Below are 17,777 nucleotides of genomic sequence, written 5' to 3'. Positions count from 1 at the left end.
GGAGAGACCTACAGTCCTTTGAGACTGGGGCATGTTTAAAAAAAGGGGGGAGGCTTTCAGTGATTACAAGGAGATACTGAATGGTAGGGGCCAGAGATCCTAAGTGCCTTGCAGTATGCAGAGTAGTTCTGAACACCAGAAATTGTCCCCCTCAAAATACTGATGACCCTGTTATAATTCCAATCATGGGAGCATATGACCTTAGAGCTGAGTCTGAGTTGTCCTCGGTCCATTCTGTGAATGGAACAAAGGTTCTATTTCCTAAAGTCAAGGAAACAGACTGTGTGGCAAAGTGCTTCAGTGATCAAAGTCAGTACAGTGAAATGCGTCGATCCTTCTGCTGCCTAAAAGGCCAAATTCTCTTAGCATTGATTTAAAGCTATAAGGAATCAAGACCCTTTCTTTAATGATGCTTTCTGGTGGCTCTCCATTTATGTTGAAATCAGGAGCCAAATGTAGAGGCCCTGGAAGAGGGCATAGTTCACTTCAAAATGGTATTTCTTCATGTAATATGCCTAACAATAGCCTATTTCTCATCCCTTTTTAAGCTATCAGAAAGGATTTTGCATTTTAAAAATGTAAATAACTTTATTTGTAAAATATGATATTGGATTTCCTAAATACGTGTTTATTCTAGAGCAGGCACTGTGACACAATTAGTTACCAACAGGAATTTTAAGCAAAATACATATTTCTATTTGTTTATTTTAAAGAGCTACTTTTCATTCCCTTTTTAAAACTTGATCTGCTACAAGAAAAACTGACCCAAAGTTCATTCTTAGAGTATCTGTATAACTTTCAAAAACTATATAAGATGAAATTTTGTATTTTTGTATCTTAGGGTCCTACTTGGCCCAAATAGATGTTTAATATAAAAATAAAAATAGATGAAATTTACATTTCAAATTATGTCACTAAATAATTATGTTAATAAATATTATTCATGAATAAATTTTCAGAATTCTAAAAATGTATATAAACTAATTTATTTAAAGTAATTTAGAGATAAAATAATGTTAATCTCACTTGTTAAAAATACAAGATATCTCATAGGATTTGGTTTTAATGTGGTTGTGTCATTTTAGACAGTACTTTTATATTTACTCAGAAATTCATTCAAATAAAATTGTATTGTCAACATTTGGCTTATATATACAACTTTTACATGAATACCTATATCATTTAACAAGCCAAAAGAACATGTCTTTCTGACAAAAAATTTGCCATATGATTCGATATCCAAGATATGAAGAATATTTTATTATTTACAATAACATAATAAAGTTTAAAAATATACTCTTTCATTTTTTAACATATTCTGTTTTCCAGCTTCTTTGGTAAGCATTTTAAATATATTAAATCATTATTCTTAACAACAAATTTATGACGTGGATACAGCCATTAGTATTTTTATGGACAGGGAATTTGCAATATTTCTAATTTTAATGTGTATAATACTTCTTTAAGTGTATTATATATAATAGCTTAAAATATGTTTGTCATACTGATCTCTTTATGAGGGAAGAGGCAAATACATTTCAGGTTTACCCAATTGTATTTATCCTCATTAACATTCTGGGTTGTTTTTGGTTTTTTTTGGTCACAAACAAAAACTATGACAGTACATTTGATGATTACATAAATTAGGTGGATAACCTATCAATTCAAAACTAATTCTGGCACAGTTTGGTAAATGAGTCAAAGTTAACTTCATCTTAAGTGAAGTTTCCCCAGCAGCAGTAATGGCTGCTGAGAAGTTGGCATCCCAGCTAGAGGCGGACACTTGGAGGGAATGTTCTTAGCAAAACACTCACTTCAGCGGAAATTAGGTCAGCCTTCTGGGACATTTATCATGTATACCTGTCACCAGCAAGACCTAGTCCTTAAAGTGAAATGAGATCACAAACTGCGGTCCTCCCACTCTGAGTCGAAAAGGACACTCCAAACTGATAGTTCTAACAAATATGTGAGTTTGGCAAGAAGCACCCATGAGTCTGAAGCCAACACCCATATAGTTGCTCTGGGAATTGAATTCCTTAATACTCTGTTTATAGAATGTTGAAACAGCAAATGGATTTAGTCTGTTCTGAAAAAAACAATCTGTCCCCATGGCTTGTTTGGAATAACATCTAGAGTTGCTATAGAAGGAAGTGGGCAGATGACCGGTGTGTGATTTAGAAGATAGTTTCACCAGTTTCTGTGGTCACATACCTCTCAGCCAGGTGTTTTTTTTTTTTTTTAATCTTCTTCTTCTTCTTTTGGTTGTTGTTGTTGTTTCTTGACTCAGATTATTATTTGCATAGAGGAAAGGCCACTTTCTACTGAAGCTAAGCAGTTGCTAATTTGATATAGAAACTAGAATAATTAGCAAAACCCAGAGCAGTGGAAGGTAAGCTAGGGCATCTGGTAAAAACCAAAACAACAGAAATGAGTCATAACCTCATGCCCTTTCAGTCATCATTCGGCATCACTCTGGTAGTTTCAGAGCAATGTGGGGATCCTATGCAAAGTGAGAGTAGTACCTGCGTCAGCAAACAGGCAGTTCAGCATAATGTATATAGTTCATTCAGGCTTTCACGGGTTGAAATGACCACAATGATCAAGCAGCCCGAGCTCTGTCTATACCAAGTTAAATTAGCTTTACTTTGAAAGGAAGTACTTGGAAGTACTTGTCTTTTCTCCTATGTCCTTATTGGGTTAGCCCACTCATCAAGATTTAACTAGGGGCCAGGCACTGGGGGCTCACGCCTGTAATCCTATTTACTCAGGAGGCTGAGATCTGAAGATCCTGATTCAAAGCCAGCCTCAGCTGGAAAGTCTGTAAGACTTTTGTCTCCAGTTATTCACCAGAAAACTGGAAGTGGCACTGTGGCTCAAAGTGACAGAGCCCTAGCCTTGAGCAAAACAGCTCAGAGACAGCACCTAGGATCAGAGTTCAACCCCCGCCCCCCCCAAAAAGGCTTAGCTAGACACTGCTAATGTATATATGAAGCTAGCTGAAGAGAAGAGTGAAATCATTAAAGACTTATGCAGTAGAGAGTCTATCTGTACACATCAAGATGCCTAAAAAGAATGGATAGGTAAGACCACATGGTTCCCTTCTGTGCATACTGCGTTCCCACCATATGTTTTACTCTGAGGAATGGCAGAATTAAGATGAGGAGGACATAGTTCCTACTTTGAGGCTTAATTTGTGTGGGTATATGTGTGTTATTCCAACTGGTAGTGTGTGTTGACTGTTTATCTCTCTGACAGATCTTTACACAAAAAATAACAATGCTATATGTGAAATGTCCTCAGTAGAAATTACTTTAAATTTTAGTGAAAGAATTTTAAAAATTTAGATTTTTGTCTGTGAAACGTTGCATGTAACACAAAGATTTGTGCAGAATTTCATCCTTTAGAAAGGTAGATCTGGAAAGAATACTTAAGGAAGAAATCCTCCAACAATTTCTTGCTGGAAGAATTTTTTCCAAAAAAAAAAAAGGAAAGAAAAAAAACCCCACCAACTTTCATGATCACACTCTATTAAGCCAGGACCAGGAAACAATTTCTAATCAGAACTCTGATCTGGGCAGAGATTGTGCAGCCTTTTGTCCCTGGCCTCAGATCTGTATTCTCTATTCACACATGCTCACTTCCAGCTGTTGTCATTGAAATCCCACATAATCTTCCAAGGTCGAAGGGCAGTCACCCATGGCTGCTGCAGTTAAAAGGTTATGCTGATTTCTGTTGTCAAATATTGGCCTTTTTCTCTTCCAATCACTCCCATTCTACTTCTTTTTAACAAGGAAAAACTCGGCCGCGAATTGCATTACATGACTTTAAAGTCTTAAAAGTGCGCCTCCATTGTGCCGACAGACATGGCCTCAACAGTCTAATTCATTCTGTTATAGTTCACAAAGAATTTTCTGGTACCTCCAAAAGTCTTCCTGTTTGTGCTAAGCCAGCAAACTTCAAAGTATTGTGGCCCACACAATTTGCAACATGCTGTACTTTCTGATAAATATATGATATTTAGAACATACAATTGAATAAATACTGTGAATTATGGTATCAGTAATGGAGGAATTGTTGGGTAAATAATTGCGCAAAGCAAAATGACTAAAAATATGAAAGCGCTTTGCATTCTGTGGCTGTGTTAACTAATTTTATCTATATTTAGAAAACTTTGTAACCCTTTGTGTAATATATATTAATATTTATCCGCCCCCCATGGTCTTAGAAACATAATTAAAAGCATTTTTTAACAATGTGTTGCTTCAGTTCATCAATGATTTTCTTTGCACGCTTGGTGAACCAAAATCAGTGTTGAGGGTCTTAAAATGAACACATGGCCTTTGGTCATCCTCATTGTTAATGCCTGAGTCCTCTGGTGGTTCAGCAAGCAGTCTCTCTGTTAGAGGTTGCATAGCTACATAAAAAAAGAACAAGGTGGTAGGCCATTATGGTTTTACACCCAGGAACCAGAGGAAGTCCTGTGGGGATTCAGTCTCTTGCCTCTTTCATTTAAGATAATAAACAGTTTCTAATATATTCAAGGAACAAATTTCCTTCTTTTGTTTTCCTCCAGTATATGTGAGCGTTCATAGCAGAAACTATGATTATTATAAATGGTTTGGTTTCTTTGTATGTTACCCAGTTGTTACTGACCAAGTTTATAGAAAACTTAGGTTCAGAACACAGAAATGATAAGGTTGCTTATAAACCCCTGTTTATTTAAAAAAGAAGTCAATTAAAAATAAGCTTAATTTTAGAGTGTATTAAAAAAACATCAAAATTAATTTTGAAAGATTGAACATACAAAATCCTAATTACACTCTGCTACTTGTGGTGGCCTTTTCTAACATGATACAGAATTGTCATTTCTTTCTTTCTTTAGTGGTACATGTAATTTTTTTAAAAAGAGAAAGAGAAAAGATATTCCTCAAAGTAAATCTTTCTTAGTTCTTGTTCAGGCTGAATTGTACTTAGGTCCACTTGCAAAACATCAATTTAAAGTCATGATTCTAATAAATGTTTCAGAAAAATTAATTTGCTGACAGACAAAATAATGAAAGGAAAGAACTTTAGCCTGGAGGAGAGAAAAACAGGTTGAGAGACCATCTTCAAATATTTGAGGAATAAGAAAATGGAAGAGAGATAAGGTTTATTCTGCTTATCATAAAGGGCAGAGCAAGGCAAATGAAGGAAAATTTCAAGAAGACAGATGTATATAGATACACACGTGTGTGTGTGTGTGTGTGTGTGTGTGTGTGTGTGTGTGTGTGTGTAAGACACTGGTGCCTCACCCCAATAATCCTAGCTACTCAGAAGGCTGAGATCTGAGGGTTGCAGTGTGAAGCCAGAAAAAATAAATAAAAATAAATTAAATTAAAAAAGCAAAGGCACACATACATAATGAAGGACTTTTAAAAAATTATTATAATTAGCCCAAATCTCTGTGTTACCACACAGTGATGGCTACTCTATCATTAGCTGGCCTTTGAGGTCCTTTCCATTTCCAATTTAGCCCACAATGCCATCTACTCAATAGCTACAAACACACAAATAAGTAAAACAATCTTTTTTACTTTTCAATGTTTTGATAGCAATTAGAGATAGAGTTTTAGTTAGTTGGTCAGTCACTTGCTACTGAAATTCATAAGCCCTCTATGTGAAATCACATAACTCAGTTTAATTAAATGTTATTCTTAACTGCATAAATTGGTGAAAATATGTTATAGAATGGACCGCAATGAAATAGAACTTATTTTGTAGAGAGGACTAAACATTCCTGTGTTCTGATTCCAATTTTACCATTATCTACGTGATCTTTAGCAAATCTGTTAGCCTATCTGGGCTTAAAATTTTCCCTTCTGTAAAATTAGCATCTATATACCAACCACAAAATTGTAATGATCATTAGGACTAATATGATTAAAACTCTCAGCAATGCTGATACATGATACTTCAATGAAAATTCAACACTACCCAGTGAGGGTCTTAGAAACACTTTTTGGGTAGGATCTTAACTTGACAATGCCTGTCACTTGGCTAGATCATCATTCAGAGTATTAATTAGTTCCATGAGTTCAAGTTCCACATTCCCCTCAGCACATTAAATCAAATGGAAAAAGGAAAAAGGAGGTATGTAAACCAGGTAGCTGCAGAACCCTGAACAAAAAAATTAATGATATCCCTGTCAGTTTATTGGGGGAATAGTGTTAAATCCTCATGGGAGTTTACTTTTTGCAGAAACTCTCAGAGGCTTTAAGATGTAAAAGGGGAAAATCTTCCTATGCAAAGCAATAATAATACCATATACGGTGCTGTGCTAATCAAGCAACATAAGTTTAAAAGATTGAATTGGGGCTGGAAAGGTGGCTCAGTGGTAGAGCGCTTGCCTTGCATGCATGAGGCCCTGGGTTTGATTCCTCAGCACCACATAAGCAGAAAAAAAAAAAAAAGCCAGAAGTGGCGCTGTGGCTGAAGTGGTAGAGCTCTAGCCTTGAGCTGAAGAGCTGAGGGACAGCGCCCAGGCCCAGAGTTCAGGCCCACGACCGGATCCAAAAAAAGAAAAAAAAGATTGAATTGGCTTGTGAACTAAATTTTTTGTGTGCCAGTCCTGGAGCTTGAATTTGGGACCTGGGTGCTGTCCCTGAGCTTTTTTTTTTTTTTTTTCTCCAGGCTAGTGCTCTACCAAAGCTCCATTGCTGGTATTTTTGGTGGTTAATTGGAGATAAGACTTTCCTGCTAGAATCATAATCCTCAGGTATCAGTCTCTCGAATAGCTAGGATTGCAGGCACAATCCACTGGTACTCAGCTTGAACTGCTAATTTTGACACTCCAAATTTAAAAGAGAAAAGATAAGGTGAATGTTAAGTTGCTAAAGCAAAGAAACAAAAATACATATATAAAATCTAAAAAGCAATTAAATATTGGCAAGTACACAGTGAATCTATTTTTAGACTAAGAATATAGATGGCCCCACTGCATACTGTCACTCATTGTCCCAGGCTCCTTCTGTCTTATTGCTCTCCTCCCACAAGGGCACTGTCTATGTTGCATGGTTGACAATGTGTGGCAACTTATAAAAAAGAGGAGGAGAGCTGTTAGGAAGGAATTTCTTTTCAGATAGGAGCTGGAGCCGTAGACGTTGATTGTATCACTTGCATTCACTTTCCCATTATGGCAAATCCTAATTGCAAAGCAGACTGGGAAGTGTGGCTTATAGCTCTCCATCATGGATATGTATAGACATTCAGCACACAGGATATTATAATGGTCTCTATTAGTTTTTAATATTTTCTTAGAGGAGTCTTCTAAGAGGCCCAATTTTATATAAATGTATCTCTGAAATAGCTTCCTTGGTTGAGGATATAAGTCCCTGAAAACAAGGACTTGGGTTATTTCCTTTTGAATCTTCAGAGCCAAGGTCTGGGAATGTGTCTTAGTGGTAGAGTGCTTGTCTAGCAGGCATGAAGCCCTGGGTTCTATTCCTCAGTACCACATAAACAGAGAAGGCTGGAAGTGGCTCTGTGGCTCAAGTGGTGAATCTTCAGAGCTTAGGAGTGGGCTAGCCTCACAGTACATATTCAAGACATTCAATGAATATTTACTGAGTTAAAGTAATAACCCAAATAAATGACTTTATTTGTATGGATGTGGAAAAATTACTCATAAGAAAAAGATAGCTAAAACCAACCAATGCCACAGATTGTGTCCTTTGAATAATAGTGAGTGATTGACTGGCAAATATGGATTCACAGTATAGGTAAGAAAAAGAGGAGGAACCTGCAATGTACATTTCCTGTGATTCCCACTTCTCAGACCTCTTTTCCTTATTCTCCTTCTCAGCCACAAGTACATTATTTCTTTTTTTTTTTTACAGGAAATAAACCTTATTTATCTCTTCTTCCCAGATGTCATTGCCAACAGTTATAGATTTGCATACAATAGTTATTGACTATTTACAATTTACAATAGTATTCTTTCCTCTGAAAATATAAGTACAAAAGCTCAGTAAACAATGAGGTACTGCTGTTTGGGACATCTGTGTGATAGCTTAAAGAATTAATCTTTAGCAAATATTCAAAAAATCTGGGTAATAATAACATTATTTCTATAGTAGTGACAGTTCCTTTATGTATTGTAATAAAACAATAACAATTATAGCCATGTTACAGATTTATTTATGACAGTCCATTTGTTCATTTGATAAAAATGAAACACTTTATATGGTTAGTTGAAAAATACATTTTTTTCTGTTTTACAAGGAAGAAAAGTTGTATCTGAAAGTTATATTTACAACAGAATTATGATAGAAGTAATTTAGTCTTATCATCTATCAACACTGTATGCCCATCTTTTAACATTTCTCCTAAACTGACTACCAAGTGATTTTCTTCATCTCCCTTATAGATGTCAATCACACAAACCATATATTTACCTCTTTGAATTCTCTTCAGTTTAAATACAAGGAATTACTTTTAAGAATAAGAAATACCTCACATGCCACCTATGAATGGCACAATAGTCAATGCATAATCGCAAATCAAACTAAAACTTTAGACTTTGATCTAAAGAAATCAATAGAAACATACTTTCACTTCTAAAAAAACTCAGCTTCATCTTATCACATATTACAAATTGAATATAGAAGTAATATGTCACTATATAAAGTAAGCTAATGTGAGTTTACATTGCAGTTTAATAAAGATATCTCAAGTCATTCATCTGAATCACTGAATACATATTTATTACACACCAACATTAAGGGACTGTATTAGGCCCCGTGGACGCTATAAGATAATGAGTCACAACTCTGCCCACTCAATTTGTTGTATAAGTACAAGGAGAGTGCATGTCAACAACTAATTGTCAAATGAGGTAGATGGAGGCTAGTGACTTAACTTTAGTTATTGAGCTAGGCAAAGAAGAGGGAAGGTAGGAGGCCCCTTTTCTTTCAATGGCTCACAAGCCAATGGGGAGTTCATAGAGAATAATTTAAATTGCAGGGAGGAGGTTAGTCTGTGAATTCAACTTTTCCTTAGAAGGATGACTGCCCCCAGACAACCCCAAAAGCTGGGGAATTTTAAATGGTGTAGAAGCCAACTTCCCTCCGAGGAGTTCAGGTCCACAGCATGGATAGGTACAGTGCAATTGGCCTGTCACTTACCAATGATGGGACCTCAATGACAACATGTGAGGATAATAGGGGTATGTTCTGTTTGATGAAATACCTATGTATTCCATTCTGCTTACTTCGAGTAAGCAGATGAGGTTTGATGATTTAAGCTGAGATCCTTTGATACTCTGACAGGTAAAAAACAAAAATGCTGCCTTGTATGTAAACTTCCATCCTTAGACACAAAGCTAACTCTGTTTTGTAAACATGTGAACTTTTTTTAATGACCATTCTTCCAAATGGCTTCTTTCCGGCTGTCTCTTCTCTGACCTCAGAGCAGCTCTACAAGGTTACCTGTGTCTTTGCAAGTCTAGCTTTATCCTTTCTTACCTTAATGTTAGAAGGGAGATAGATGTTCAGTCCTCTTGTGAAATGAGATTTGGTTTCTATATAATAGCATTTTCCATAATAACTGCTGATATCATCGAAATAAAGAGAGCTTCTTTTCCTAACTACCCATGAACAAATTTGGCTTGTTACATTTCTGCCTCCTCCAGAAAGTCTCATTTCTCCCCACTGAGTATGACTGACTCCAAGGCATTGAAATCGGTTCCCTAATTAGGGATTCATTGAACAAGACTTCAGTGAATGAACTTTTTTAGCTATTTTATGGAAAATGAAAAGAGATCTGATCCTATTTCATTCTTATATACAATTGCTCCTGTACAGTGGTTAGAAATTTTGAGATAGATCATTGAGCAATCTGGGTTTTCATCTAAGGAATACTTAACAAAAGTCTATGTTTTGCCCTCATTTCTGAGAGGCTTGTTCAAAACGGAACTGTTGAGACCTTTCAAGAATGTTTGATCAGCTTTTCTAATAACATCTAAATTCTAAAATGCTTACATTTATTCCTTTTATTTTCTTTTCCCCTTTTCTCTTGCTTTGCAATAAAGGGTACATGCCAGATCATTATAATTTCCCTGAAAGTCATTTTTATGACTTCACTTTTGTTAGTGAGAACCAAGCATTAATCTGCTCAGACTTGCTTAGTAATTACTTTAACCAGGTTACTTTTCCCATCATTTCTTAGCTTTCATCTCCTTCTTGTCTTCTTACAGAGTTCTCTAGTAGATTTCCAAATAACTGGTACAGAAACAAAACAAGTTGTATAGTGATTTAAAACATAGGATGTTTACACAGACCTTTTATTATGGGAAAGCTATAACGATAAATTAGTCCAGGTTATCCAATAACAGAAAATTCTGTGAAGAAATGGTTCCATCAGAACTTGTAAAGAACACATATTCTCTTGTTATTTTTCTGACAATAACACGTCACATATCTTACTTTATTATTTATATACATTCTACTAATGAAGAATTAGGAAGCAGGTTGCTAGAGGAAGGAGAATGAAATGATTTTTTGCAGTTGACTTTCTCAAGGTTACATGAGACCTTCGTTTTAAAGTGTAGATTACATTATTTTGGCCCCTAACTAATGCTATCATTTAACTCTGGTTTTTCTTGATTTCCCAAAATGTAAACTATAATAAATGACAAAGGACACCCCAGGTTTTTTCATCAGAGAAACCAATAACACTGTCTCCATTAGATGCTTCACCTAATCAATTATTTTCTTCTCCTGATCCTATTTAGTTTGGAGGGAATGTTTGCATGATTCACATTTATTTGGGTGGTTCCATTTTGCAGTGCTGATTGGCTCAAATTTCTACTTTGATGTGCTAGCAATGAAAAAAGGAGATAGAACCAACAGGTTCTCTGAATATTTTAATACAAAGGAAAAATAAACAGAGGTGAGCCCCAGCTTGAGTTATAGTCACTCCGGCATCTGGACTAATTACTACTTGCCAGGCACTGTGTTAGAACCTGGAGAGACAAAAACACAGAAGAGACTGCCTGGTCAATGGATTCATAATACTTTCAAAGATAGAATCACAATTCTGTGTGCTAACTGGTGGGTTAGAGGTATGTATGGTAGGTATGCTGTCCATACTGAGTAAAGATAAGATCATTGATGGAGGTGACTACAGGGTAAATCCTGAAGGATAATAGATAGGCAAATCCATACGAAATGATAGAGAGGAAATGGAGTCTATACAGGTTCAGTAGATTAAGACAGGAGTCAAGGATAATACCAAAGCATAGAAAGCTAGATGCACAGTGGAAGATTCCTTTAAATAAGGAATTGAGAAGAGCAAGAGTAGGTTTTAGAAGGAGAAGAAAATGAGTTAGTGTTGGGCTTGGGCTAGGTAGAATGTCTGGATAGAATGTTCAACAGATACAAAGAGGGGTTTAGAACCCAAGAGTGAGAGAACTTGGTTAAAAAAAAAAGATTTGAGTCATTAGCCTATAGATGACTGTATTTACTCATTCAATAAATATTCCCTAACTGCTTTATTTTAGGTATTAAGGACCCAATGGTGATGAAATCAAATACTAATATGGTTTTCACAATATCAAAGTCTAGACCAGTAGCTCATGTCACAAAAGTGAATAAAATAATTTAGGAATTACACATGTACATACACAACACACTGAAGAAAGATAAAAGGTAGGAAAGGAAGAGAAACATAGAGAGAAACACAGACTTTGGAGAACAAAAACATTTAAGAGGTGGGCCAAAGAAGCAAAGCAACCTGGAGAAGGTGACAGAGTTTGTTCAATAATCTCAACAGAGATCTTCCTGACCAAACCCTCACAACTCAGCTTACTCCTTAAAATATATTACTTGACCTTGCTCTAGTGGCTCACATTTGTAATGCTAGCTACTCAGGAGTCTGAGATCTGAGGAGCATGGTTCAAAGCCAGCTCAGTAGAAAAGTTCATAAATCTCTTGTCTCCAACTAACCACCAAACATTCAGAAGTGGAGCTGTGGCTGAAGTGATAGAGAACTATCTTTAAGTGAAAACTCTGAGGGCCAATGTCCAGGCCCTGAGTTCAAGTCTCAGTACCCCGCACACGTGGTCACAACGCACGCGCGTGTGAGCACACACACACATACACAAATAATATATAACTTGGTGTTTTGGTGGCATGCTTAAAGCACCTGTGTTTATATTTATTCAGTTCAGGAATTCTTTTTAGTCCTTTCTTAAAATAAGGGATTCCAAAGGCTGGAACTAAGACAAGTATCAGCCTGTATCTCAAATGACAAAGACAGAGATGAGCGAAAGTTGGAAACACATATAGATTTTCCTATTCAATTTTGAATTATATGTCTTTCAAGTCAATCTTAGTGTATATTGTGGCTGGATTTCCTTTGTTAGGATCTGTGAGATAAATGCAGTCTTAATGTTACCCCAATAAGAATGAGAAGAGAAATGTTATGGTCTGTGTTGTCAAGATCTTTTGGGGAATTTGTATTTATTGGGGGATTTTTTTTCCCTTCTCAGTTCTCTTAATCCAAGAGATAGCACCTCAGGCACTTACAAATAAAAGACAACTGAGTAAGTGGGTGAAGGTTGTTTTGACAGGTAAAATTTCTTAAGTAATTTTAGGGTGAGATTTTTTTGTCATTTTATTTACAAGTGTTGCATAGCCTAAAAAAATAGGGATGTCTTATAGATTGTGTGTTTGACATAACTTTAACTGAAAATTTTCTTTTGTGTCTCAGTAAAAATCCTTATACAAAAAGCCATTGTACATGAGGCACCAGTGGCTCACACCTATAATCCTAGCTACTCAGGAGGATGAGATCTGAGAATCACCAGTCAAAGCCAGCCCGAGCAGAAAGGTTCATGAGATTCTTAACTCTAAACACCAAAAAAGCCAGAAGGGGAGCTATGGTCCAAATAGTAGAGTGCTAGCCTTGTGAAAAAGTTAAGAAAACTCCGAGACCCTGAGTTCAAGTCCCAGAACCCACCAAAAAAAGAGGGACACCTTTGTTATATGTTCAGATTGGTCTATTATCCTATATTACACTTCTTAAAAGTATTTTAACAGTTGTTTTTAAAAATTCTCTTGAGATAACAACTGTTTCTCTGAGCCAGATTTGAAGATGAAGCTGACAGATGCACAGACAGATCTGTCACAGAGAATCTACCTATGTGGACTTAGAAAGTCATTAAGGTGCAGAGCCAAGAGGGAAACTGTATGGCATAGTGGGTCTCTTGTAAGCTTTAGGGTTCTGAATATGCCACACAATTACATGAATAAGCAGATGAGATAAGGGACAATGATGGATCAAGAAGCACTGGGCAACATAGATGGACATGTTAAATTGTAACCTTTCTTGCACAATCTTTTTGAAGTTCAGAGAAAAAAATAACGTAAAAGGTAAAAAAATTACATGAATGATTGGTGTTAGAAGTAATATCAGACTGTTTGGTCAGTCGTGGAGCTTGGTAATATTAGACTCAAAATTAATCATATCCAGTAAACATGAAGAAGATAGAAAATTTAAAGTTAAGCCATTTTAAACCATCCATTTATGGTATTTTCTCCAAAACAAGAAAATAAAATCCATAAGCCTCACCAAAAACTCTTTATTCTCTAAACAAGGCTAAATTATTACTTGTGCAAAAGGAATTTATTTGCATGTTTCATGAAAGGATCTTGGTTTTTCTATCATAGCTTTTTACAAATTCTCCCAGTAGTGCCTGTAGAAATAAAGGGAACATCTTTAAATCTCGTTTGATTTAAGTGAATGAATCATCACAATAGATACTTCTTTAGAGAATAATGTTTCAGAATGTTCAGGGGCTTCAGGTATCTAGCCGATTTGTAGGTATGCTGTCTGTTCCCATTGCTCAAGTCTCAGCTCACCCAAGGTAACCATTTCTCTTCACTTGTCTTTTGCTTCAGATTTCCTGTTGAATTTACTTCAGCATCTCAAAAATCACCCAGTTCTTTTGTCATAGCTTTCCACAACCTCCAGATTCAAACAGAAACTTACCTCTATAACCAAATGACTGTGTCCTCCCACATAAACTCAAACAAAGCTGGCTAGGAGATTAGGGATCGTATTCTCTTTAATCATAATGAAACGAATATTTAGAGCCCCGTTGCCTTAAATGTCTTCTGTTTGTGACTCTTGGTTTTCTTTCGTTTTTGTTTCCACAGGACATTTGGGCTTCCAGGACAGTTTTGTCACATCAGGTGTTTTCAGTGTGACTGAGCTAGTAAGAGTGTCACAGAGTAAGTACAAGTGTGCTCTGATTTGGTTTCTGATTTGTGTCTACTTTCTGTCTAGCCCCCCTAGTGACGTAAAACACTTTCAGATTCCCTTTTTATTCTGCTATTGGAAGAATGTTGCCAAAAATTTGTTTATTAAAAAAATCAAGAGTTTTGAACCAGGAAAATTAGGTATTTTAATGTGAGACACTCAGGAGATGGATCAAAATCCGGAGTGGCTCATATATGTCATGGAATTTGGGGTGAACTTAGTTCCCAAAAAATTATTAGTCCTCTTTGATTTCTAAGAAATTCTGCATTTTAAGAGAATTTGTTTCTGACCTTTAAACAATGCTAATGTCCTCGGTATGAGTGACACAGTACAGCATGATCATTAGCAGCTTGTCAATAGTGACTAACCACAGTGAGTGAAGAGTACCTGTCACCAGCCCTGTGCAGTTGATCAAAGGCCTATTGATTGTATTTTTACTACAGCATAAACCAGACAGTCCAAGGAGAAGTAGAAGAGTCTCTTTCCTTCCATCCTTCTATCCATTCATCCATCCATCTTTATCTACATCCCTCCCTCCATTTATTTCTTCTTCCTTCCATATCTCTCCCCATCTTTTTCTCCATCCTCTCTCTCTCTCTGTACACACACACACACACACACACACACACACACACACACCTTAAGAACATCTGTTTGCATTTTTAAAAATCATACTTACAATGATAACGATGTTATAGGTCTCAAATTTTAAGACACAAAATACCAAAGGTTAATATTCTTTTTATTTGCCCCACCTACTTCAAAATACCAATAGTAGGTAAAATGATTACCTATTTGATGTTAAGTATTGCTTTCAAGTGGCATCACATCTTTCATGAAATGAGATGGAGTAAAAGCAAGTTTTTACTTCATGTTCATGCTCTCCATTCACTGCGTTGCAGGCTTACACGATTGCCAGGTAAGCTAGTTCACTGCATGAGAAAAACACAGGTGGGTAAGTGAAGCCATCCTGCTCTCCTGTCTAGATTCTGTCTGTTCTTATTTCAGTCATTCTCAGGATGGAAGAGTCTTAAGCATCTAAAAAGTAATATAATTCTTTCTCATCTCTGTGAGAAAGAACCCAGAGACTCTTCATATGCATTTACTACTCGTCAGACATTGTTCTAGGCCTTTGAGGATAGTATACAAAATAATCAATGCATTAAACTTTTCACATATGAATTTAACCCCATTTTGACATGAGTTAGATTGAGGATCTATGGAAGTTACCTAAAGTCAGTGGGCCAGTGGTTCAGCTAAGTGTAGGTAATATAGATTGGGTCAAGGGAACTTTAAAAAAAAATCTACTATGTAAGATTAGACAAGGAAAAAGTGGGAAAGTAACTATGGATGTCAAAATTCCAAGAGTGAGGGGCTCCCTAGAAGATTCTGCAGTGTTTAGTAGAGGGAAGTTGGGATTCCAAGGAAAGAGGCATTAGGAGCAATAGATGATGATTTGGAATGCAGCAGCTTCTGCTCTCTAATGGAACTGTGCTTAGAGTAACAGCCAGTTGAGAGTTGAGAAGATTAGATTGTGTTGTTAACCAAGAGGATATATGCAGCCCTGGTGATTGCATAGCTAATAATCAAGCTATTTGTCATAGACAAATAACAATGCATGGGTATACTTTTCAGAAGACATTGAAAAGGATCAATATCCTACATTTTCCTTATAATTTACTAATAATAGGAGTATAAAGAGTATATATCAGAGTGTACCTACCATTGTAGCATAAAAGGGAGATAAATTTTTGAGCCGTTACTGGGATCCAAATATAAACTCAAAGATTTTTTTTAATGTGCTTTTAAACTCTAAGATTGGAGCACTAATCCATTTTATTCTGCCCTGGCTGCTGTAATGCTTACATTTAGTCTTCATTACCATCAGAATTCCAAGGCCTGGGGTTGTTAAGACAAAGCCCATGCTGCTGAAAACCATCTCAGCATTTCAGCCTTTTCCACTTCCTGTACTCTCCTTTTACCCTTTCTCCATTGGGTCTTAGACAGAGTAGTTGCCAAGTGAATTCTAAACCTGCTTCAAGACTGCCAGAGGGGATGGTTGTACCCAGGATTGAGTTTGCCAAGGGACCTGGATTTGTTTTCTGTTCTGCGTAGGGCGTTGTGTAGCTCATGTCTGGCATCGTGAGCATCCTTCGGCTTCTGAATGCCTTTTGATTCTGCACGCTGCTGTGTAATCGCTCCAGGACTCAATCACACATGGCCTTGTGCTGACTGAAACGGTTCGGCAAGAGCAAGATTGGGCTGTGTCAGCTAAACCATGGCTTCAGGCCAAATGGATCAACTGTATTCCAGAGACCCTCTCTTCCTCATAGATCCTTAATCTAGGTTTGTCAGAGTCTATTTTACCAATTACCTGGGTTGCTGTGACAGAGATCGACACACTCAGGTTTTCTCATCCGCACTCCTTTCTGAAAGACTTGTCACCAAAATCACATAAGGTAGTTGAAGTTCTTAGCCAGTTCCTCAAAGTGCATTCTGCTTTCTCCTCTGTACCAGTTGGGATCTCCATATTAGGGATACTGTTTGAGGATGAGTGGGGATGAAGATGCACCCTGCATGCCTGAATAAGAAATAAACTAACAGGCACATGAGTTGATTAAACCAAGGATGTTAGGGTGCCATGTTAGTATGAAAAATTGCAATAGGTCAAATTTATCATGCATACACTATGAATAAGCTGGCAGACACTGTCAATTCCGTGCTGCCATAGTTGGGGTCAGTGTGTTTTAATTCAGCAGAAGAGCATGATGCTCAAAGATATTACGCATCTTGCCTGGCTGCAGACATGTTTGTATTACTCTGTCCTGCATTCTAGAACCAAAGAAACCCAAGGATTCAGAACTTTTATTTGTATATTTTTTTATTGTGAAGACACTGTACAGAGGGGTTACAGTTACATGAATAAGGTAATGAGTACATTTCCTCTTGAGCATTATAACCTTCTCCTTTGTTTTTTCCAGCCATCCCTCCTCTCCCCACCTCCCCAGTTCCTCTCCCATCCCCAAGTTGTAGAGTTCATTTTTTAACATAGTGTCTTGTACATCTCATTGTTACAATGGGTCAGCCTGTATCCTTGTTTCAGCATTTTGTTATTTCCTTTCCCCTCCCCAAATTAGAAAAATGTATATACAAAATGCAGGGAGGATTCGGAACTTTTATTGAGTAATTAGTTCTTGTTGAATTGATAGACATTTAACTTGTTAATAACTTGTGCTTTAAAACATGATTAAGATTATTTTCATGTAAACTAGAACTAGTAAAATGTTTAATTCTTTTCAGGTATGATTTTGCTTTTTACTAATAAAATTTATGAGGGGGTTTTGTTGAGCTTCTTTTTCCCTTCCAGTGCTAGAGATCAAGTTAGGGATTTGTACAAGCTAGTCAAGTACTCTACAAGGTTATACGCCCTCAGCCCTAACTTTATGTTTCTTAGAGCAGGTTTTGAGGCTTATAGTTTT

General features: G+C 36.6%; 1 protein-coding gene across 2 annotated transcripts in view; it reads left to right on the top strand.

The window, feature by feature from the left end:
- Positions 1–17,777, top strand: part of Nfia (nuclear factor I/A) — a 372,020-nt gene that overhangs the window by 228,966 nt on the left and 125,277 nt on the right. For both annotated transcript variants that reach the window (XM_013022283.1, XM_013022282.1), the window contains exon 4: positions 14,196–14,270. In XM_013022283.1, coding sequence (XP_012877737.1) covers positions 14,196–14,270 — 75 coding nt within the window. The remainder of the gene's footprint in view (positions 1–14,195; positions 14,271–17,777) is intronic.

The sequence above is a fragment of the Dipodomys ordii genome, unplaced genomic scaffold, assembly GCF_000151885.1.
Source record: "Dipodomys ordii isolate 6190 unplaced genomic scaffold, Dord_2.0 Scaffold61, whole genome shotgun sequence".
In the NCBI taxonomy this organism is placed as follows: Eukaryota; Metazoa; Chordata; class Mammalia; order Rodentia; family Heteromyidae; genus Dipodomys; species Dipodomys ordii.
Note: the sequence above shows the minus strand (reverse complement) of the source record. Positions and strands in the feature narration are given on the sequence as shown.